Here is a 24190-nt window from a genome sequence, read left to right as displayed (position 1 = left end):
ATGCTAATTTTGTCCTAAAATATAAGTATTGGGTTTATTTCTCATTAAGTTCCTGTTCTTTGCAAAGGAACGCTGCAAAATGGGAGAGGAAGGAGATCGCACTTTTTTTTCTGGTGGTTGAAATGGAAGTACAAGCCAAGGACTTTAGGGCATGTCAATCAGATTTAAAGGCTGGTATTTACATTAAATTCTCACAATCGGATCCATATAACCACGCTTGCTTCTTTTTCTTTTTGATCTAGAATGGACGATTCGAATCCCTCCAACACTCTGGAGATATATAAAACTAAACCAAAAGCAGTTAGTAAGAATACGCACAAGCGATGGTTTCACATCATTTATCATGGATGTTAGGGAGACATGCCATGTACTGCATAGTGTTTTTTTTTTTTTTTTTTTGATGAAGCCCGAGGGTTAAGATCCTCCCATTCTTCCATTCATGGAAGCACCTCCAACAATAACAATTTTGAGTAAAGCAATTTTTTTAATTGTTTGGATTTTGAAAAACTGACCCATTTTGTTTTCTTTTGACTACGACTATGTTATTATGTTAACATGGGGCTACAAGCTACAAACAAATTTCAAAGCCAATGTCTCACACATTGTCTGTCACATCTCATCACTCAAGTCTCAGCTATCTATCCAAGCCTTCCTTCTCTATATCTCCCATTCCTTCTGTTTACATTTTCCTTTACTCTTGCTGGCCTTAGTTTTGGTTCACCTATGTGTTCAAGTTAGTCATTACTCATGACTGTAATAGCTAACTCACTATTTGTATGTGCATATTGGGTATCTTGTTGGAACACACTAAAAACCTATTTAGCAAACTCACACAACAAGTAGAAAAGTAGGACTTCAGAGTAAACCTTGGAAAACACATATAGACTAGTGTTAGAGTCCAGCTAGGAGTGCCAGCATGGATGTAAGCAAATGGCAAACCACATGATAATCTTATATCCCAACTGTTCAAAGACCACCTATCTTTTGGTTGAGCTCAAATTCTATATATACCGTGTGCAAAATGTCTAAATGCTTAGGTTGTTTTCAAGAAAAATAGTGATGTGAACAAGCGGATAGCAGAGACTGATGCAGAAATATTAACAAATCATAACAGTGTAAACCAATTATCATCTAATCATAGACCAAGTAACACATCGTAGGCATAATAGCTGCCTACAACATGCATACCCCACCCCTGTGCTATACTAGACAATCTGAAGTTTGCTTATATGGGGTAATCCGATCCAAATATATGCTCATTGACACCCTCATGTGAATTTAGATCTAAATGGCTCCTGCACACAACCGTGATGACCAGAATATTTGAACATGACATAGACCTAGGAAAAGGGAGGAAACAAACTGTTAAGCAGACACAGGTAACCTATTTGAACTTGAGGACGCTTTTTGAAAAAAGAATCTGCACTCAAGAGTCAAGAGTTTTGTACCAGACAGCCATCGCAAAAGAAATTTATTGAATACAAAAACAACATAGAGAAAAGAGTAGAGAATGAACATCATTCTGGTAAAAAGTTTCATCCAATGAGAATAGTTAAATGGGATCGCAGCAGTCAAGGATCTATCAATCATTTAAACTCTTCATCCTTATGACACTTTAGATTCTTTTAAAATATGTCCAAATGGAAGGAAAGCAAAGAATAAAAATAACTCCATATATCAGCTGAATATACACCTCTACACATACCCTTTTTTTTTTTTTTTCACTTGGATGTATTCAATTTTTCATTTCTTTGTGTTGGTCTCTACTCTCTTCTTTTACTATAACTACACTAAAAAGCTACTGAAACTTACCCTAGAGCTGAGACGAACATGAAACCATTATACAATTTCTAAGGTGACAGTCATGGACTAAGAAATTTCTTCAATTCACTTCTTGATCCTAACAGTTAGTATCCTACAACATTCCTGATATTCCTCCAAATTGACCTCCAATTGTAATGCCTATTATCTCTCAAATTCAACACATCACTGCCATATAAACTGAAATGCAAGTTTATGCAACACAATAGCATGGGCAAAATCTACAAACAAAATCCACATTGCCCACATGCTTTAGAACTTCGAAACAGAACACCAAAGTATCAATAGTTGCATACAACTCACATAAAGAAAAAGAACCCATGTCTGCTAAACAGAAGTCTTACTCAGTTCATAGAACCACATGAACCCAAATGCAAAACTTGAGAGAAAATGAAAGATTTCACATTTGAAAGCAAATTATATTAACTGAACATAAGCAACTCTGAATAGCATACATTCCTTTTCACTAACACATAACACAACAAAAAAGGATCAAAATTGAACCCAACCCAACATCAAAAACAAAAACAAAAACTTCAACAACGAAAAAAATAAGAGACTGATTTAGACTAATCGGTGTTCTTCTTCTTACTGTTCTTGGTGTTCTTCTTCTTACTGTTCTTGGTGTTGTTGGTGACCAAATCATCAGGAACAGGCCTAAGAAGCTTCCGCTTCTTCGACTTGGCGATCCTCTCAATCGTTTTCGGGTTCGAAATTATCTGCACCTTCGTCCCGGACCTCAACACGTTCTCCTTCTTCCTCTTCTCTCGCTCCTCCCTCTTCCTCCTCTTCTCCTCCTTGTTCCTCTTGATCTCACCCTTCAGCTCCTCCATTCGCTCCCTGTACGCCCGCTTTATCTCCTTCTCCTTCGCCCTCTCCTTGAACGTCGTGCCCCTGTAGCTAACGTGCGCCGCCGACGACCGCTGCTTCCTCGGCTGCTTCCACTTCCGCCCGGAGACCTTCCCGGCGATCACGCCGTCGTAGCTCGGCCTCCCGAAGCTCGGCTTGTCCGGGTTCTCCGACGAGGGTACCGCAGAGCGCTTCGCCGGAGGCGGACACGTGTCGTCGATTTCCATCGCGCCGGAGCCGGCCAGGCCATAGGCGTCTTCGTCGGTAGTGGTGGCGGTTTGGGCGCTTCTCTTGCGCTTGGCGGTTTTGCCGCCGAAGCCTTCGTCTAGGCAGCGGAAATCGATTGTGCAGGCCATGGATGGTTTTTGCAGAGCTAGGTCTTGTGCCGCCACTAAACACTGAATTTAGCTATTTATATATACCATATTATTAGAATTTAAAAAAGCTCTTTTTTTTCTAAATAATAATTAAAATACAAATTTTTTAATTTCATTTTCGAAAATAAAATTTTTTTAAATTGGATCTCAAGTTCTCAACAATTCAAAATTGTATATTTTAGCTTTTCTTATACAGTTATACTTATATAAAATACAAGAAAAGGAAGGGGGAGGGGCTATTCAGACCACCCAATTTTGCTGAGTTGACCACCCCCTAAATTTTTGCCCATTTTGCCCCTGCATGCCCATTCTCCAATTTTGGCCGGCCACCCCTTCCCGCCGCCGGGCCAACCCTACCCCCTCCCCACCGCCGGCGCGACCCACCCACTGACCCACCACATCTCCCCTCTCTCTCTTCCCTCTCTCTCCCCTCTCTCTGCCTCTCTCTCTGCCTTCCCCCTCACCGGACCACCATGGGTGGCCGGCGCAACCCCACCCCTCCCCCCCGCCGGCGCGACCCCAACCCTCCCATCGCCGGTCGACCCTACCCCTCCCCATGGCCGGCGCGACCGCCCCACCCCCGATCTCCCTTCTCTCTCTCTCTTCCCTCTCTGCCATCTTCTCTCTCTCCCCTCTGTCTGCCTCCCTCCCTCACCGGACCACCATGGGTGGTCGGCGCAACCCCCGATTTGGAGGTCTATGGGGTCGCACCGGCCACCCATGGTGGTCCGGTGAGGGAGGGAGGCAGACAGAGGGGAGAGAGAGAAGATGGCAGAGAGGGAAGAGAGAGAGAGAAGGGAGATCGGGGTAGGGGTGGGGGGGTCGTGCTGGCCATGGGGAGGGGTAGGGTCGACCGACGATGGGAGAGTTGGGGTCGCGCCGGCGGCGGGGAGGGGTGGCCAGCCAAAATTGGAGAGTGGGCATGCAGGGGCAAAATGGGCAAAAATTTAAGAGGGTGGTCAACTCAGCAAAATTGGGTGGTCTGAATAGCCCCCCCCCCCCCCCCTCCCCCTGAAAAGGAATTGTATTGTAATGGTGAAGATGAAATTTGATATAATGAAGCGATTTCTAGCATTTTTGTGTTTGGTGGTGTGATTTTATAACATATATATTTTTTTAATTATTTGAGTTTATGCATATTATAATTTGAATAGATTGGTCACATTATTAGTATGGTGTTCTTAAAATATTCTCCAATGTTAATTTATTTTTATTTTTTTTGGGTAAGAATGTTAAGTTCCTAGAGTTGGCTCAAAGTTGTAAAAAAAAAGTATGGAATGACTGAATGAGTTAGGAATTTCATACGTATCCGATTGCCTCAACATTTAATGAAGGATTATTGGTAGTGTCTTGATCAAATGAGGAGTGAGTTTTATGAATTTGACAATAGAGTTTGGTTCGGCTTGCAAGTTGCAACACAATATATTAGTCTTATTAGATGGAGTTGGGGATATTATCATATACTCTTCTAGTTTGTAGGATAGGACTAGCCTTGGGCTTATGTTCCTTCTAGTCTTTCTGTTGGGCCTTAACAAGCTTGTAGGGCTTCAGATGGATCTTACTAATCCACACTCGGAGATTATTTTGGGTATTTGGGCTTTTATCCCAAGACATCAAATTTTACTTTTTTGGTACAACGTTTTAAGTTTTTTAGTTAAACAATAATGAATGTTTCAAAGTTTTAACAATTTTTTATATGTAATCATCCTAATAGTGATCCAGGAAATCCCATAGTGATTGGGCTAGCAACACTATCTTAAATTTATACATTTATATGCTATAATTGTGTTTTTCCTATTTCTAATGGGACTCTATAAACGAATTAAAGTAAGGAAATGAAAGATAATCCAAATCCTGTATGAAATGGATATATCGCAGGCTGCTAACTTGTTTATAAATAGCAGACTTATGCAGCCAAATCAAACACAAGTGATACAAGTAATTTCAATCATATTTGATCAGTCAATTAATCATACTTCATCAGTCAGTATAAAGTAATTTCAATCATACTCGATCAGTGAAGATGAGGTTGTCGTGCTTATTCCTTTTCTTCCTAATTAGCGTTCTATCAGCTGCTAAGTTTGGAGAAGGTTATTCTGTGATTCATCATAACCTCTGGTGTTACCTTCAAATTGACCTCTCGAGGGTGACTGGCCCCGAAAGCGTTGCTTTCGACTGCCATGGAAGAGGACCGTACGTCGGAGTTTCAGACGGCATAATCTTCAAGTGGCAAGGATCTCAGCTTGGTTGGACTGAGTTCGCATACACCTCCGCATACGGGACATACAGGTAAAGATCAATTTTTTAACACTCTGCCTCCAAGTTTATGTCGACTTAATTTTATGCTTAATTTTCCTTTTTAAATCAAATATAAAATTGATTGAGTGAATTTTATATTAAATAGGCCAAAGTTATTATGTGATGGCTCAACCAACCCAGCCACTGAACCTATATGCGAGAGACCACTTGGCCTAAAGTCCGACCCTATAACTTGCGAACTCTACGTTGCAGATGCCTATTTTGGACTTCTAAAGACAGGCCCCAATGGTGGTTTGACACAAAAAGTTGCCAATTCTATTGGAGGACTGCCATTCCGTTTCCTAAATGATTTAGACATTGACACTGGAACATGAATGGTTTATTTTACAGATACTAGCACAATATACCAAAGAAGATACATATTACACAACTCAATGGATAATTTCATCAATTTGTTTTTTAAATTTGTTTAACATTTTTTTTTGTTTTTTTTCCTCAATAGGGCATGGCCTTCGGTAATCAACTCTGGTGACAAAACAGGAAGGTTATTGCAATATAACCCCTGGACAAACGTGGTGACAATGTTGCTCCCTGGCTTGGGTTTCGCAAATGGTGTGCCTATGAGCAAGGATAATTCTTTCCTATTAGTAGTCGAAGGCGCCACAAACAAAATTCATAGGTTTTGGCTTCGTAGACCCAAAGCTTATAGGGCTGAACTTTTTTTTCAATTAGAAAGGGCTGCAGATAACATTCAACGAAATGACAGAGGAGAATTTTGGGTGGCCCTAAATAATGGGGGGGTCCCAAAAGCTTCAGTCGTTCCATGGTTAACCGGAAATCCTGTAGCGGTTGTTCACTAGTTTTTTAGCCAAGGTTGGCCAAAAGTGATTTTTGGTCCGTTTGGATGTGAGTGTGTAGGGCGTGCCACTATTGGGCCTCAAACTAGGCCACAATAGAAATTGGGATGGTAATGTTGGGGTTTTGCGCCTAAATCTGAAATCTAATCTAACGATTGTGCAGCCAAGCTATGAACCGCTCTTGGCCTAAATTCTTTTCTAGCCTCGGGGACAAGGCTTTAGTCGGAATCAGAGTCCGAGTCGCGTCTCGGCCTCCTTAGAACAATATTGTTGCATTCATGAATACAATGATGAAATTGGCCAAAAAGATAAAAGAAACTATGGACGATAAAATTATACTGAAACTCAATGCTATTATTGCCAACTAAATCAATTTCAATATTAAAAAGAACAATGAACAAAATAAACATCTATGTATTGAGTAAAGAACTTGAACAAGAATTAAAATAAAAACGATCCAATTGCATGAAACTAAAGTGCATAAAATAAATCGATACCACAATCCTTGTGAAGGCAATGGCAGAGCTACAAACCTAATGATCTTGAGACTAAAGTTATGAGAAACCTAAAAGCACCTCGAACGGTAGCAACTAAAAAGAAATTGAAAGCAAAAGAACTTTGAGAGATTCTTGAGATTTGAGTATTTGGGTGTATTGGATGCTGAATGTTTTTTTTTTCTCTTCTTTCGAATGCCTCTATTTATAAGGGTGCTAGGATACAACTCTAGATAATGGGTCATTTCCTGGCATCATCTTCATTCTCCTAGTAGGACTCGAAGTTCTGAGATTTCTTCTTTGCGGCCAAGTTTTGTCATTGATGAGGATTGAAATTCTTTCCATAGTAGGAGTCCTTTACTTGATCGTATTGAGTCATTGTCCATCTAGGTGACTTGTTCGCAAAACTTTCCGAATTTTTTTCAAAGTTGGACTCATTGCTTGATTTGGCTTCCTGGTAATTTTGGACTCATTTTTCGGAGTTGATTATGCGAATGGGCCGCAGAAATCTCTACCGGCCCCTTTATTGAGAAGGGTTCATCCATTTTATAGTCTCATTACTGGTCTTAAAAACTTCTTTTGGGTCGTGGGCCATATTGGCTAGTAGTCTTAAACAATTATTAGCCCTTAAACCACAATTTAAAGAGGAGTGGGTTAAAAACACTCATTGGCCCCAAAGTGAGTTAGCCACCAAATAAGAGTGTACGAGTTAAGAAAATTTTCTTGGCCACTACACGGAAATGGCCAATATGAGAAATGGCCAACATGAGAAATGACCAATATAAAAGATTGCCAATAATAACTCACGTGTCATTTTTGGGTACAAACAGCGATAAAGCTTGATGAGCAAGGTAATGTATTGGAGGTGTTAGATGGAGATGGTGATACAAGGCTCCAATCTATTAGTGAAATTCATGAATATAATGGCTGGTTGTGGGTAGGGTCATCAACAAATGCTTATGTAGGAGTTCTTAGGGCTTAGATGACAAAAATATTAACTCCTTAATTACATGTAATAAGTTATTTATTTTTATTTTCAAATCAATTATTATTGGATATTGATACGTTTAAGTATGTGTAATTTTCTTCTCACTTAATGAGAAATTTTTTTGATGGATGGTTCAAAAATTCAACTTTTGGAAAATAACCTAAAGCAAATGGCAAAGCTAGTATCAGAGTTATCAAGCTAGATGAGCATATTAGTCGCCTCTACCAAAACACAGAAGTGCATAGCGGGTGAGATATGATTGTAGACTTTCCACCAAATAAGTGAATGAGTAAAAAGGTTGAAATTGCTCCAGTACAGTGAACTGGCATAACTTTAAGTTTACCAAAAATTTAACCCGTGCCCCCAACTAAATCAACTCCAGAACAAAACAGAGTCCTCGTCTACTCACAATCTCGAATTTCTTGGAGAGGGACATCACCAACATCACTTTTTGTTGTCAGACACAACATCACTTAGCACCCAAATAATTGACTACACGCACCATCAAATATTGTTTAAAAATTAAAAATTAAAAAAAGAGACAACCAAACCAACACGCATGACATCTCTCCAATTCACCAAATTACAGATCTTTCATGAATATATAATGTGGTTATTAAACAGCCTGAGTACATATATATACAGATGATAATTTTGAGACTAGTTTGGTTTCAAAATAACATAAACTGCTATGTGCAAATGAATGTTATAAATCAAGTGATAATTAACTAGCTTAATGTGGTGTCCGATATATAATTTCTGTCGAGTGTTTTTTATCTAAGTATTATTTAATAAGTTCTTCACCCAAAGAAACAACCCAAACAAACCGGCCATCAATATGAATATGCGAGTGTACAATTATGATAACTGGGTTGTTCTATCTTAAAGGGTAGGGTTATGCACCATAACATGCTCTACATGATAACAAAGTTGGAGCGATGAATCTACTCTGTACAAAAATAAACTCTAGAGTAGATTCGTCGGACATTATGATTATGCCATACATTAGAACAAGTAATTGTTATTAATATTTTAATTAAAATTGAAAAAATAGTACATATCGGGTTGAAATAGTAACACTATAACCTAAATTGGATAAATTGAGGTTTAACCCATGCATTGGGCTTGCTCTTAGACCCTGTTTGTTTGACAATAATCTAAGGATGGGAATAGAAATTGTATTCCATTATATTACTATATCTGAATGAAATGGTATTAGGATTTCCATTCTAACGTTTGGAACAATTTTGGGATCAAGTTTAGGAAATGGTTTACATTCTCATCCTTGTGTTTGGTATATCCAAGAATGGAATGAAACAATATAGGCATAAATTCAATTTAGACACATAACTATATATGCTATTTCAACGGGGTCCACGAACTTTCAAATATTTCAAATATACATCTGATTTATTATGTAAATTGAAAAATGAAATTTTATCCATCAATTTATTGAGAGATCAGTTAAATGTCAGCTTACCTTTTGCTAATGGGGATTAATTGGCGATGTGGCACCAACTCAGCACACATTTCCCGCCAAATGAGCAACACATGTCCACTTGACATGGGCCCACACACCCATCACCTCTTTCCCGCTCGTCGAATGCTCTCCTGATCATTTAGTCTCAAAAAAATATCACGTTTTCTCCCAAATTCGAATATAAATCTCTCACTTGTGTTCAACGAGCGAGAAAGAGATGATGAGTTTGTGGACCCGTGTCAGAGGTTAGGTGGACATATGTCGCTCATTGTCCACCTAACCCCTGACATGGGCCCACAAACTCTCTCTCTCTCTCTCTCTATTATTATTAAATTGTGGGCCTGTATCGCTCATTTGACGGGAAATGTTTGCTGAGATAGCGCCACGTGCCAATTAATCCCGGTCAGCAAAAGTCAAACTGTCATTTAACTGATCTCTCAACGAATCAATGGACATAAATTCATTTTTCAATTTAGATAATAGATCGGGTGCATATTTAAAATATTTTTAAAGTTCATGGACCCCGTTGAAATAGCTTATATAGTTATGTGTCTAAATTGAATTTATGCCAAAAATATAATAATGTTACAAAAATACCATTTTTAAACACACATACATATTCATCAAATTAATCAAGCACACTTCATTAATATATACATATAAATATATACAGTTATTAATTTGATGAATTAATTAACTTTGTAAACACATGACAATCTTTTGGTACTTCTTGAAACGGCAAAATGGGCTAGCACGTCTTCCCTTGGCATATTTGCGTTTGTTTTTTGGCTTTTCTGAGGTATATAGATATGTATATGGCAATGAACTCATGTATATACACATAAATATGTTTTCAAATCAATAGATAGTTTTTTATAATTGTTAAGTTGATAAGATTGCTTTTTATAATTGTTTAATATTAATATTTGAGATTTTGAACAGAAACCAACAAGGAAGGATAGTACGACTTCCAATAAATTTGTATATAGAAAATATCCAATGATAAACAACTAGAAACTTAGAAAGTATTGTAGGAAATAGGATCGATATATAAACGTCGTAAGACTGTTTATCACAATGAGGTGGTGTCTTTAGTTGGGAGAGAAACTTTGATGGATGAAGAATAAATAAAACGTTTGTTGTTCTGTAAGAAGTTATGTGTGGTTGGATTCCTATTTATAAAGTCCAACCAACACAACTTCTCATAACTAACAAGGAGACACAATTCCTTGTACAGACATATCCTTTTGTTAAAGGATATATCACTTCATCACTCAAATGACACATCTCTTGATTATGTGTGTTGGTGTACCAATGTTATGGTACTCTTCCACACATCATATGTACCCCTTTGTGAAAGCCATATCATAATGATCATTATCCAACATCTCCCACTGATCATAATGATATAAGATCCTTTTAGCTTTCTAGTTTGAATGTCTTTACCGAGTATCAAAAACTTTGATTACTCTTGACTATTTCAACTTTAGTTTACAAATTCTTGTAAATCGACATCAGAATGTGGTATGGCTTATATGTGCACACACTTTATACCACCATTACTGATTTTACTATCTTGCAAGTAAAATGACACCATTATCTTGTACCAGGGAATTACCATCCGTACCTAATAACTAATGGCGACTTCAGCCAAGTCTAACCATACTTGACCTGCATTGAAATTTTGATCAAGTACTTCCTTTTAAGCCTTTCCAAAGAATTTCCTTGATACACCTTATCAACGACTTTACACTACGCGCCCAAATATTATATAGATTCATACTTGATGCCTAAAACGGATTTGACATACAAGATGATCTGTTATAATTTCGTTACCTCGTTAGTGTCCTCTATTTTTTATCTGACCAATATAATTTAGATAGAGTTGCATAAAATTGTTCATTTCAGGCGTCCCCAAAATCCTTCCAACGATGCCCATTCACATGTTCCGACTACAATATCTAGATAATTTTTAAACCCATTATAGTCACATGTTCTTTGAATTTTTCAAGAGATAACCCTTTGGTCATAGGATCAGCCACCATTTCTTCAGAGGGTATGTAGTCGACTTTAATTTCACCCCTCTCCACTATATCTTGTATATAGTGATATTTTACATCAATGTGTTTTCCTTTGGAACTATTAGCTTCACTATTAATAAGAAAAATGGCAGACCTATTATCACAAAACACATCGACAGGCTTATTTGGTATACCTATTTCTAGGCTTTCTATAAAACGTTTAGCCCATACTGCAGTACTTACTGATGTATGCAAGAGATGTATTCTGCTTCCATAGTTGATTTTGCAACACAACCTTGTTTCTTACTTAACCAAGAAACTGCCGTTCCACCAAATAAAATAATATTACCACTTGTAGACTTACTATCATCCAAGTCTCCTGCAAAATCTGCATCACTGTAGCAAATTAAATCTAGATCACTTAATCCAAAACAAAGTTTCATATCTTGAGTGCCTTTTAAGTATCTGATGATTCTCTTGACTGCTTTCCAATGAGTCATACCAGGATTAGATTGAAATCTACTTACTAGTCCAACAGCATGACATATATCCGGTCGTGTGCTTGTCATTGCATACATTAAACTACCCACTGCTTGTGCATATGGGATATTTTTCATTTCTTTATTTCTTCTTCTTGCACAGGACACATTTTCTTGGTGAGAACAAATCCCTTACAAACAGGCGTACTAACTGGTTAATTTGCAATTTTGCATATTAAATCTCTTAAAGATTTTATCCAGATAGTTTTGTTGATCCAAATAAAGCAATTTAGAAGTTCTGTCTCTAGTGATTTTAATCCCCAGTACATAAGATGCTTCTCCCATATCTTTCATTTCAAATTTGGATCCTAGATATGATTTTGTTTTCTTGATCATATCTATACAATTGCCTGCAAGTAAAATGTCATCTACATATAAAGACAACATACAAAACTTATTTTGGATTTTCCAAGTATAGACACAATGATCTAGTGGACTAATGTGATATCCCATATCAAGAATAGCTTGGTGAAACTTCAAATACCATTGTCTTGAAGATTGTTTGAGTCCATATAATGATTTCTTTAATTTACAGACTTTATTTTCATGTCCCTTGACAATAAAACCTTATGGTTGTGTCATATAGATGTCTTCTTTTAAATCTCCATTGAGAAAGGTTGTCTTGACATCTAACTGATGAAGTTCAAGATCCATTCTAGCAATAATTGCCATCAATATTCTAATAGATGTAAATTTTGCTACCGGAGAATATGCATGTATCAACAAAGTCTATACCAGGTTTTTGTGTATAACCCTTAGCCACCAATCGAGCCTTGTATCTATCTAAGGTACCATCTGACTTGTACTTTTACAAAGCACCCATTTACAACCAATGGGGTTTCTTCCATAAGGTAAATCAACCAGTTCCCATACTTCATTTTTCTTTATGGAATCTAATTCTTCTTCCATAGCTTTTTGCCAATGGGTAAAGTCAGATCCATGCATGGCTTCCTTATAATTCTTTGGATCTCCCACTAATCGATCAACTTCTTCAAGATTGAAAATATAATGGTCTTTCAACCTTATAGATGGTTCCCTTTTTCTTTTTCTCCCACTGATTTGATTATTTCTATCATAATCAAAAGGCACATTATTAACCATATCATTGTCATGATCATCCATATTTATATCTTCTCCCACTTGATCATGGACAATATCTTGGTCATTAACCATATCTTGGTCAATGATGGAATTATCTGCCAGTGTAGGTATATCTGGCTCTTCTTCCAAAGATTGTAAATCTGGGATTGGAGTTATTATATTAGTGGCTTCAATGAAAGCAGCATCTCTGCTTTCTATCAATCCCTTATTTGGATGATAGAATCGATATCCTATACTATTTTCAGGATATCCTATGAATTTACATTCCAATGTTTTAGAATTTAATTTATCTCTAAGTGGCTTTGGAATAAGAACATGTGCCTTACAGCCCCAAACTTTTAAGTTTGATAAATATGCTGTACTACCATTCCATAATTCATATGGTGTGAGTGGCTTTGCCTTTGTGTGAACTCTATTTAATATATATGCCGCAGTAGACAATGCCTCTCCCCAAAAATGAAGCGGCAAATCAGCATGTGCCATCATAGACCTTGTCATGTCCATTAGAGTTCTGTTTCTCCTTTCTGCAATACCATTTTGCTGTGGTGTATAAGGCATAGTATAAGTATGTCTTATACCATGTTCTTTGCAGAAATCATCAAAGGCCTCATATTCACCACCTCTGTCACTATTTAGGGTCTTAATTGGCCTACCCAATTGAGTTTCTACTTCCTTTTTATAACCTTTAAATTTTTCTAAAGCATCAGACTTATGCTTTAAAAAATAGACATATCCATATCTTGAATAATCATCGATGAAAGTTAAAAAATATTCCATTCATCTATGTGTTTTTGTTCTCATAGGTCCACATAAATCTGAATGAACTATTTCAAGTAAATCTGATGATTGCCAATGTTTCGAAAAAGACTTTCTTGACATTTTTCCTTTGATACAAGATTCACATGTATCATAATCAAATAAATTTACTTGAGGTAACATGCCATTTTTGTTCATTCGAAGCATTTTATTTTTATTTATGTGGCCTAATCTCAAATGCCATAAGTAAGAGATATTTTGAGTAGAAGAGACAAAAACATACTGATCGAGAAGAAATATTTTTATTAATAGGAACTGTGTACATATCATCAACTCTAATACCTTAAGTAAAACTCGACCCTCATTGCCAATAGTGACCGCACCTTTCTTGAATCTTATCTCAAAACCTTTCTTTTCAAGAACTGAGACCGAGATAAGATTTCTTCTTATGTTAGGTGCATACATAACATTTTTTAGTACAACACTAATATCATTATAAGTTATTTTGCAATCTCCTTCTCCAAGAACATCAACATATGTATTATTATCCGGCCATGTACAAACGATGCTCACCTAATGCCTTGTCCTTGAAATTGATGAAGAAAGACTTATCTTTGGAGACATGCCTTGTTGCACCGGAGTCGATACACCATTGTTCGTCATTTTGAATGATGAGTGCTTCAGATGTTGTTAAAATCAATTCCTTGGAATTGTTGTTTTGATTTCTTCGTTTGGGACAAGAAGCCTTGAAATGACCAACTTCTACACATGTAAAGCACCCATTTTTCTTTCCTTTGTTCTGCTTGTGATCACCCGACTTTTGATATTTACGCTTTTTATTATTGTTTTGTGGCTTATTCTTTTGTGTGCCATCAGCTAATAGAAGACTGTCTTTTCCATTTTCCTTTTTCCTGCAATTCATTCTCACTTCCTCTATAGCCAATAAAGAAGGTAATGTGTTCATGGTTAATTCTTGCTGACCATATGTTAAAGAAGTAACCACATGATCCCAAGATGGCGAAAGGCTATTCAGAAGTGTAGATACTTGCATTTTATCAAGAATAGGATGACCAACATTAGAGAGATCTCTTGCCATAACCTCCATCTTTGTAATATGATCCACCATATTATCATTCTCAGACATGTGGGTCCTATTATAATTCTCTAGAAGTAACTGAATATAAGTTTGAGATTTAGGCCCATATTTGTCTTCAAGAATGTCCATAATTTCCTTGGCAGTCGCATATCCTTCATATAGAGGGATGAGATCATCTTGCATATGATTAAGAATTGTGGCTCGGGCCATTGCATTATCTTCTTCCCATTTCGCAAGATTTTTAGATCCAGCATCAGGTTTCTCACCTTTTAATGTATACAGAGTTTTCTCATGGGTAAGAAGATAGGTAATTCTTCTCTTCCATATGCGATGATTGACATTATTCAATCTCTCTATTTTCACAGTCTCAAATTGTGTTTTAGCAGCCATAATAAAAATAAATAAATAAATAAATAAACCACAAATAATATGAATTACTGTGTTTCTTCTTTGCGTACCTGAGAACCTTGCTCTGATACCACTGTAGAAAATAGGATCGATATATAAACGTCGTAAGACTGTTTATCACAATGGGGTGGTGTCTTTAGTTTGGAGAGAAACTTTGATAGATGAAGAATAAATAAAATGTTTGTTGTTCTGTAAGAAGTTATGTGTGGTTGGATTCCTATTTATAAAGTCCAACCAACACAACTTCTCATAACTAACAAGGAGACACAATTCCTCGTACAAACATATCATTTTGTTAAAGGATATATCACTTCATCACTCAAATGACACATCTCTTGATTATGTGTGTTGGTGTACCAATGTTATGGTACTCTTCCACACATCATATGCACCCCTTTGTGAAAGCCATATCATAATGATCATTATCCAACAAGTATTACACAATTTTCTTCTATGTGTAGAACAAATCAGATAAAAAAGAAATTGTTCAATGATAATAAATCAGAGAAAGAAAAAGTATGAAGATCAATCAGTCCCTTACTTGGCTTTGCGATGACTCCAACTATTCAAGAAGACAGACCACAAGAGAGTTTGAGGATGAAATTATAATGAAGGGTTTCAAAGTATATTTTATTTTATTTTTTATATTTTTCAATTTTAAATATGGGTATGGGTGGTATTTTCAATTTTGTCATTCTGTGTTTCCAATGGAATTGCATTAATACCAAGCTGTTTAATGGATCCTGTCAAACCTCCTCTTTTTGGTTTCTGTTCCAAGCTCATGTGCAAACAAACGCTGCTCATAAATAATTAAATACAATAGGAAACTCATTCCAATTCCGGATCCGGATTAAACAGGGCGAGTCTTCAGCCATCAACTACGAGTCTACGACCAAGAAAAGACTAATGGTGCCACGGTCCTTTCTCACCCACTCTAGCATTAAAATAAGAAAGGAAGAAAGAAAAATGTATTCACACACGTCATATGTGTGTCTTTTTTTTTGGTCGAATTAAACAGGGCGAGTCTTCAGCCATCAACTAGTCTACGACCAACAAAAGACTAATGGTGCCACCGTCCTTTCTCACCCACTCTAGCATTAAAATAAGAAAGGAAGAATGAAAAACGTACTCACAGACGTCTTTTTCCATGAACACTTTTTTATTTTTATATATATATGCTTCCCATTTTGAAATAAAAATGTTGGTAATCGATCTTGCCATAGAGTTTTGTTTAATTATATGCAGGGACGGAGCCAAGATTTAGAACTCTGGGAGGCTAAACTAAAAAAACTTCGACGGTACTAAGAAATTTTTTTATTAATAAATAAAAAAAATACATTTACTTAGAGGGGATATAATGAACCTTACCCCTAAAAATTTATATTTATACAAAAATATAGATTAAAAACCAACAACAAAACAATAAAACAAACAATGCAAATACAAGAGAAAAGAAAATGTGTTTGCTCTTGCTGAGATGAAAACGTGCTTGTTGCTGGGAGTGATGGGTGAGTGGGTGATGTTTTGTATTTTTTTTAATTGGGCTGAGCTGGGCTATAATAGATACATAGCTTTTTTAAAAAGAAAAAAAAATTTAGGGGGTGTTGGAGCACGTCCAGCCCCCTATTATGATCCGTCCCTGATTATATGCTTTTTCTCTCAATTAATTAGTCTAAAACTCAAGTATTTGTATGTTGAAATCTCCTATTAATTAATTACACCAGATTCGGGTCGGATCTAGATCAAAATTCGATCCATTTTCAAGTCTAACATGAATCCTGTCCTAAATCTATCTTTCAAATTAAATTTGAGAAAAAAACGACCTAATACTCAACCACAACCCTTCTCCGGTCAAACTCTCCTCATACTACTGTACGTTGGAATTAATAAACCAACAATTTTGTATAGAATAAGAAGAATGTTGGGTATGTATAAAATTTTCCTATATTATTTTGGTCAATTTTGCACGTACTGTATTTTAAGGAAATCTCACACAGTTGTAAGCTTGTTTTGCAGGAGGTTGTCAATTTATCCAAATGAAAAAATAGATGGATATCGTTACATCTCCCTCTGCTTGGCAATAGAAAAACCAGATGCTTCTAGTAACCAGAAAGTGAAAGTTCTTGCCAGTTTTAAACTGTTTGCGTCTATTCAGTCAACGAATAAGTACAGGACTGTCGAAGGTGAACTCTCTGCCAAATATTCAAGTATCGGAATAGATTTTTTTTTTTTTTTTAAGTGTAATCAACCATAATTATTTTGGGAGGTTGAATACTATTTCATTAGTGTCCTATTTTATATTGTTGAATAAGTTAGTTTCATTTAAAACTAAAAGTTTTGTTCCCTATGATAGGCTTTACTCTATTTAGATAATATTAAGAGTAGTTAATGCTGTTTATTTCCATTAATTATAAATATTATAGTTTTTTCATTGAAAGGATATTATTGTTGCATATTTCAACTTTGAATTTTTTTTTGAAAATTAATTTTCCTAATGTTCTTATTATAATTAATTGCAAATTTATATAATAACAATAAGATGAAATTAACAAAAAAATAATATAAAATTAACTAAGATACTTATTTTGTGCACTGACTAAGTTTACTTACTAATTAGTAATTCATTCAAGTGCACTAACTAGCTTTTTTTCGCATTTGCGCGCTTGTGCACCTACTGATTTTTCTCATGTTTAGTTTGTGCACCTATTTATTTTTTTGGATTTATTTAGAGCACCTACTATTTTTTTGGATTTTTATCATACGTGTTATTTTATATACCTATAATGATATAATGTATGTGCATAATTTTATTCTTTTTTTGTGTTGGTTTGAATTAACTACGAATAGAGTTATTACATTTAATCATGAAAAACATTCAATGAAATCTCTAAAATTTTTGAATTTAATTCAATTTACTCTTATAATGACAATGACATATTTTGTAATTATAAAATGGCTTAAGGTGTGTTTTAAATTTTTAATCTTAGGTGGCTGCAATTTTTGAAATTTACTAAAAAGTCAATGAGTTGGAGCGAGGCTTTAAAAAAAGAGTGAGAGGGATTAATATCTAATTTTTGGCATATATATATGTGCTGCATGCTGCCTGTATAATTAAAGCTTCCCATACAAGTATTGTATTCAATTTTCGATCAATTTTTCGCATGCAGATGCTAATAAGGGAAGAATAATCGAATTCAATGAAAAGAATAGGGAGTGGGGTTTTTCAAAATTCCTTTCCCATGATGCTTTCAAGAAGTCTAAGAATGGGTACCTTGTTGATGACATCTGCATATTTGGGGCAGAGGTTCGTGTTTATCACCAAAACACGAAAATTTCAAAAGAAACTCTTTCCATGGTTAAGAGGCCTGCTCAGAGTCCCCCTTTCAACTTGCCTAACTTCAAAAGATCACATAAGCATGAGTATCTATCTGATACCTTCTATGTTGGACGAAGAAAATGGTATGTATATACATGATGATCTTAACAATTAATATATTTCTTGTTTGTATATGCACATGTGTTTTCCAATTGCATGAGACTTACAATATTGATAATCTATTACTTTCCTTTTTAACAATTGTAGGAAATTAAGGGTTTGTCCGACCGGGAACACTGAACACAAGAACAAATCAATATCGATTTTCTTACAGTTGGTCGATGATTGGAAGACCCTTCGAATTAAGAGAATTTATGTAGAATTCAAGCTTCGGATAAGGGATGAATCACAGCACCATAATCACAAGGAAGAAATAGGTATAATTCACACCCCAATTTTTTAAGTTTCCACACACATATATATAGGGTTTACTTTAAGAGGGATCCCTTTGGCAAAAACCAAAATAGATTGCATTAATTGTTTGGATGTACATACATATATATATATATATATATATATATGTATGTACGTACTACTTACTATATATGTGCGCATGTAGTGTTTTATATGTGGTTCTCTATAAATTTTCTTTATTGTGTTTATTTTGCTTTGGGCCTCTTGGCCCTTGCTTTGTATTTCTTGTGCCCACTGGGCTCTTTTAATGCATGGCTCATCCTTTTCGACCAAAAAAAATGGCAGAGGCGTACGTGTTATAGTGTGTGAATTAACTTTATTGGGTATCTATGAATTTCAATATAAATATGTATCTTGTGTTCGTTTTTGCAAATAAAGTAATTTATATATGATTGTTTTTATAGCAAATTACAAATAAATCAATAAATAATTTGTAAATTATAAAAAGGCCAATACATAATTTGCTATTCTATTTTAGTCAATTATATAATTTGAAAAATTACATTACGGTTAATAACCTTATGGGCCCGAGCCCATTACTGATTTTTTTTTTTTAGTTTATTTTACTCTTTTGCCCCCCAGCCCATTGTTTTAGTTTTTACTAAGATTGAACTTTCATTTTTTTAAATTTTTTTTTATGCAAATAAGTTTAAGAAATGTGGGCTGGAGTGTCCATGGGATCTAATGCAGATGAACATTGGAAATGTATATATATATATATATATATATTATTGTTCAATTCCTTGATTTTTCTTGTTGGATTGAATTTATCTTTAGGCCTTGTTTGGTGTTTATGATTGGATTTGATAGGTCAACTCGATCACCAGATTGGATATCAAAGAAAGAAATGGTGACTAAGTTTGTCCAAGTTGATATCCTGCCATTTTGTGGGGATTGAAAAGAATTCCTCATTATTAATCCATCGGTCTTCTTCCTTCAATATACTTTTTTTAAGTGGATTTTTTCAATATACTTTAAATTTGGTGAGTTAACCTATCTAATATACAAAACTTGGCCTTAAATAACAATACTTATTTGAGTGGATTCCTCAATATATTGATCATTTTGACAAAGGAAGCTTGAGTTACAATAAGGAATCACTACCCAAAAGAAAGAAGTTAAGCTATGACCACTCTTTAGGTTTTCTACATGGATGAGGAGATAGCATATACATCCTTAAATTTTGGATCCAACTTAGTAAGAAGGAGAAAATACACAGCAAAGAAGGCAAAACCCAGAAGTAAAGGTTGTGAAGGAAAAAGGCCAACAGCCCCAATATCGTCAACCCTCACAAAGTGGATCAGACCAAACACACACAACTTCACAATACAGGAAAATATAAAGGGCCAATACAAAACACAAGACAATCCAAAGCGCAGGAGCACATAAAGCAATTACAACCCAAATTTAAAAAGCAACCGCCAAACAAATAAAGTGGAAGGTCCATGTCCAAGATTGGGCATTAGACCAAGATTGGGCCACGCATTAAACAAAACATTTTCAAGTCTAATGGGGGATTGGCTAAATTGGGGGCCTACTCAGGCTTTGTTTTTTGAAGGGCCAAGCTAGTGATTCTACTCCAAAATACGAATCTGAGATGTTGATATGAATATTGACCAAACAAAAAATGTTAATATGGATGTATAAAAAATTCTAAAAGATGAATCTGAACTTTCCAAGAGACAACCAACACTTGTTGCCTACCAAATTGCATCAAAGGCATAAAGAGGCTTGATGAACTCTCTTTTGAGGATTGTACGAGACTCAAATCACTTGTAGGGATACCAAAAGTACACCTATTGGTTGTGCCTGGTTGCACATCATTAGAAAAAGAAACATTTCAATCAATTTTGTGCGAATCATTAAACACAACCAGCTTTTGGGACAAACACAACCTAGCTGAGTATTAATTGGCACTGCTTCAAGTTAGGACTTATTGGAAGAGCTGATGTAGAAATGATCAAACTTTTGGCTGCAACTTAGAATGCATGCCAACCATTCAGATGGAGTCGAATCGTTTGCATTCATCTTATGAACTGGGATGACCCGTCCAGGTCCAAGTACATCTCTCTATATCTCTCTCTCTCTCTCCCTCACACACACAAACACATGACACATTATATGAAAGAGTTCAAGTAATATTTATAATTCACTTTTTGTTTTCTCGTATATGAAATATCTTACAGAGACCTATTGCATAGCATCAATCAATGTTGCTTTTTTCCGTTCCTTTTGTTGCTCAATAAAATTAATTTATAATAGGTGCTGAAGAGAACCAGAATCTCGTGTTTTATAATAATTTGTGATGCTTAAACCTTAAATCTTTAGTAATTTAATGATTAATTTGAAGATTGAAATTGCAGAGACTAGAACTTTAAGGATATTTTGGTTATGCACTTGTGCTCTGCCTCTAATTAGAGTTGTCATATTATATACTCAATATCCGTGTGACCGGAAACAGGGGATATGATGAGTTTGTATCCATGAATTAGGTTATTACTTTATAATGATTTTAGTTCTTATTACAGGTTGTTGTGTTTGATGAAAGATTATATGTGAATTGATTAAATCTAATGAGGCATGATGGGTAATGAAATAAAACTCTCATATTACCAGCAGAGTGCTTGTATGAATTCTGTTAAACATGTACCTTAAGGTCCTTAATTAACAATAAAAAATATATTACGACAGGCAACACATGTACATATCGCAGTATGAAGTTGATGAAATCCAAAGTACTAGCTAATTATACCCTTTCTTCATTGACAATTAGACAATGAGTGAGGCTATGCAGACCACCCTTAGCCGTTGAGTTGACCACCCTAACATATTTTTTCCAAATTTTTTCCTATTTTACCCTTTATTGCAAAAACATGATAAAATCACCCAGATCCATTAAGTGGTCATCTACCGAAACATCCACCAATGTTCGGCAAATAAGTGTCGAATAAATACAAATATTTCGACAAAAAACTGTCGAATGCCTTTTTCATTTCCATTCGGTAGTTATCCACCGAATAATCCACCAATGTTCAGCAGATAACTGTCGAATAACTATAAATATTTCGGTAAATAACTGTCGAATGACCAGACGAACAAAATTAAAATTTTTTGTTTTAAGGGTAAAGTTTGAATTTTAAAATAGGGTGGTCAACTCAGCAATTTAGAGTGATCGGAATAGAACTAGCCTTGAACAATTTAGACCTTTGTTCGGATTGAATTTTGGGCTAAGCTTATAATATCAGTTGGAGCTGGGTGAATTTTGGGCAGACTTTTTAGGCAGGATTTGAAATTCGGGCTGATCTTGGGCTAGACCCAAATCAACCCAAACAAGGCCCAGCCTAGTTTCATTTATATACAAATATTATGTTTTTGACCAGTTTAACAAATACCTATCTCTAGAGTGATGGTTAAATTGATGTTTCCTCACTTAAAATGTAGTTGTTCAAGTCACAGAGTGTCAAAAATGTTAAGCCTTGGGGTTAGCCCAAGTGGGTGGGTGGGTGGGTGGGTGGGTGGGTGGGTGGGGGTAATGATTAAGATTAAAGTATGTCCAGAGTTCGATTCTCTCTAATGTAACAAAAAAAAAAAGTGTCAAGAATGTTGTTGAACACAACCAAATCTTCAGCCCATGGGATATGGGCCTGAACTTAATCATAAAAAACTAAACACAAATTTACTCCAATTGGGCAGACCCAAATTTAGCCCATCTTCAAGATCTGTGTCAGCATAGAGTTGTAAATGCAGTTGCACAACTTACACTAGATTTTTTGAGTGTTGGAACAGCCTCAAGAGGGCGTTGGAGATGAATGTGAATTTTTCTTATAAGTTTTGAAATTGAACTTTACCTTTTCGAATATTTTTAAAGGTAGTGACTAGTGAGACCCTTATAAATAAAAGTAAATTACTTTAAAATCTATTTTACAACCCTTAATGATAAACAAGCTCACCTAAAAAATTGGAATGATGAATAGGTTCACTTTGTACAAATAAAACTTACGTTATGTTTTGTTCCATGTTGTTTGTGCTGAGCGCTTGGTGGTTTTTTTTTTTTTTAAAAAAAACATGGGCAAATTGCGATTGTTACATAGTAACAATTTATATGGTATTTTTGTAATTTAAATAGCTACTGTCGCACAGTAACAATGATTGTCACTGTCTGACAGTGGTAATTTTCGAAAGCACAATGGCAATTTTCGAGCGCACAGTGGCAATTTACCGAGTGCTCGGCTCAATAAAGTAGACTGACATGTCACCGTGTTTTTGCAGGTGGGGTGCCGACCGATCAGGGTATTTTTCGTTTTGGACTTCAAAAAAAAAAAACTTATAAATAATGGACTTAACAATTATTTACCAAACCTTTTCTTAGAAATTTTCCATATTATTATTATTTGTTTGTTGCCAAATGCAAAAACAGAAACGACACCACTCAGCTTAATTACCTTTAAAAAAGTCACCGAAAGCTCCTTAAAAGAAAGGCATGTTTTCATTGCTTTGCTAAAAGGAAGACAATTAAGCTTTAAAAAAGTCACCGAAAGCTCCTTAAAAGAAAGGCATGTTTTCATTGCTTTGCTAAAAGGAAGACGCATGTATCTCTATGCTAATTGGTTTTCGCTTTTAAGTCAAGTACTCAATGGGAAGACTCTCTTTTTAAGTCATTTGGTCATTCATGAGCAGCTTTGCTTTAAATTGTTAACACGATCCTGGAAATTGAACCCTTTGTTTCCATGATTAGATATATATACACCTAACAAGCTGTGATTTGGTATTTTCCCAGCAGTTTGTTTGTTTACAACACCTCTAAGAAACCTCCTCTTCGAATGCATCTTGTCATCTCATGGATGTACTCATAAAGTTAGATCGAGTCACCAAATTTGTTTAGTAAATTTTGTTCATAAAATAATATGACAATATTTGGTTTATTTAAATCTGAGCCTACAATATATTGCCATCCAGAAAAACATTGAACCACACTGTCATTTGAGTTAAAAATTTGTTGCGATGTGGGAGCCATATTTAATATTTTAAGATTTCATCTTCTAAGAAACAGTAAAATAAGGCTTAAATAGATCCAAAAACAGCAAGAACGTGCTTAAGAAGATTAACATGCATACCCTTAGAAATTGATCACATGTTATATTTTAGATGAAAATCTTAACGGAATTAAGTATACGTGCCACATTGCAATAAATTTTAAATTAAAGTAGCAATATGATTTAATTAATTTGTTTCTTTAGGTGACAATGTGAGATAACCCCAAAAATTGGGTGGCGTAAGGACTAAGGCATACAAAGATCTTTAATATTTATTATAAGAAAGATGCTTGACAACCTAATATATATTAAATATTGTTG

The 24190-nt window shown here is 35.5% G+C and overlaps 1 protein-coding gene and 1 pseudogene across 1 annotated transcript; one reads left to right on the top strand and one right to left on the bottom strand.

The window, feature by feature from the left end:
• Nucleotides 1-2219: 2219 nt before the first annotated feature.
• Nucleotides 2220-3048, bottom strand: LOC147290959 (coiled-coil protein). The gene has a single exon (XM_086237998.1). It carries the CDS (start codon nt 3024-3026, stop codon nt 2391-2393), a length of 636 nt encoding a protein of 211 aa, XP_086094124.1. The 5' UTR covers nt 3027-3048; the 3' UTR covers nt 2220-2390.
• Nucleotides 3049-5070: 2022 nt separating this feature from the next.
• LOC147290958 (protein STRICTOSIDINE SYNTHASE-LIKE 10-like) lies at nt 5071-7639 on the top strand (annotated as a pseudogene).
• Nucleotides 7640-24190: the final 16551 nt, after the last annotated feature.

This window comes from Dryas octopetala, chromosome 3, assembly GCF_963921425.1.
Source record: "Dryas octopetala chromosome 3, drDryOcto1.1, whole genome shotgun sequence".
Classification (NCBI taxonomy): Eukaryota; Viridiplantae; Streptophyta; class Magnoliopsida; order Rosales; family Rosaceae; genus Dryas; species Dryas octopetala.
The sequence above is the reverse complement of the archived record's forward strand: the minus strand, read 5'-3'. Positions and strand labels throughout refer to the sequence as shown.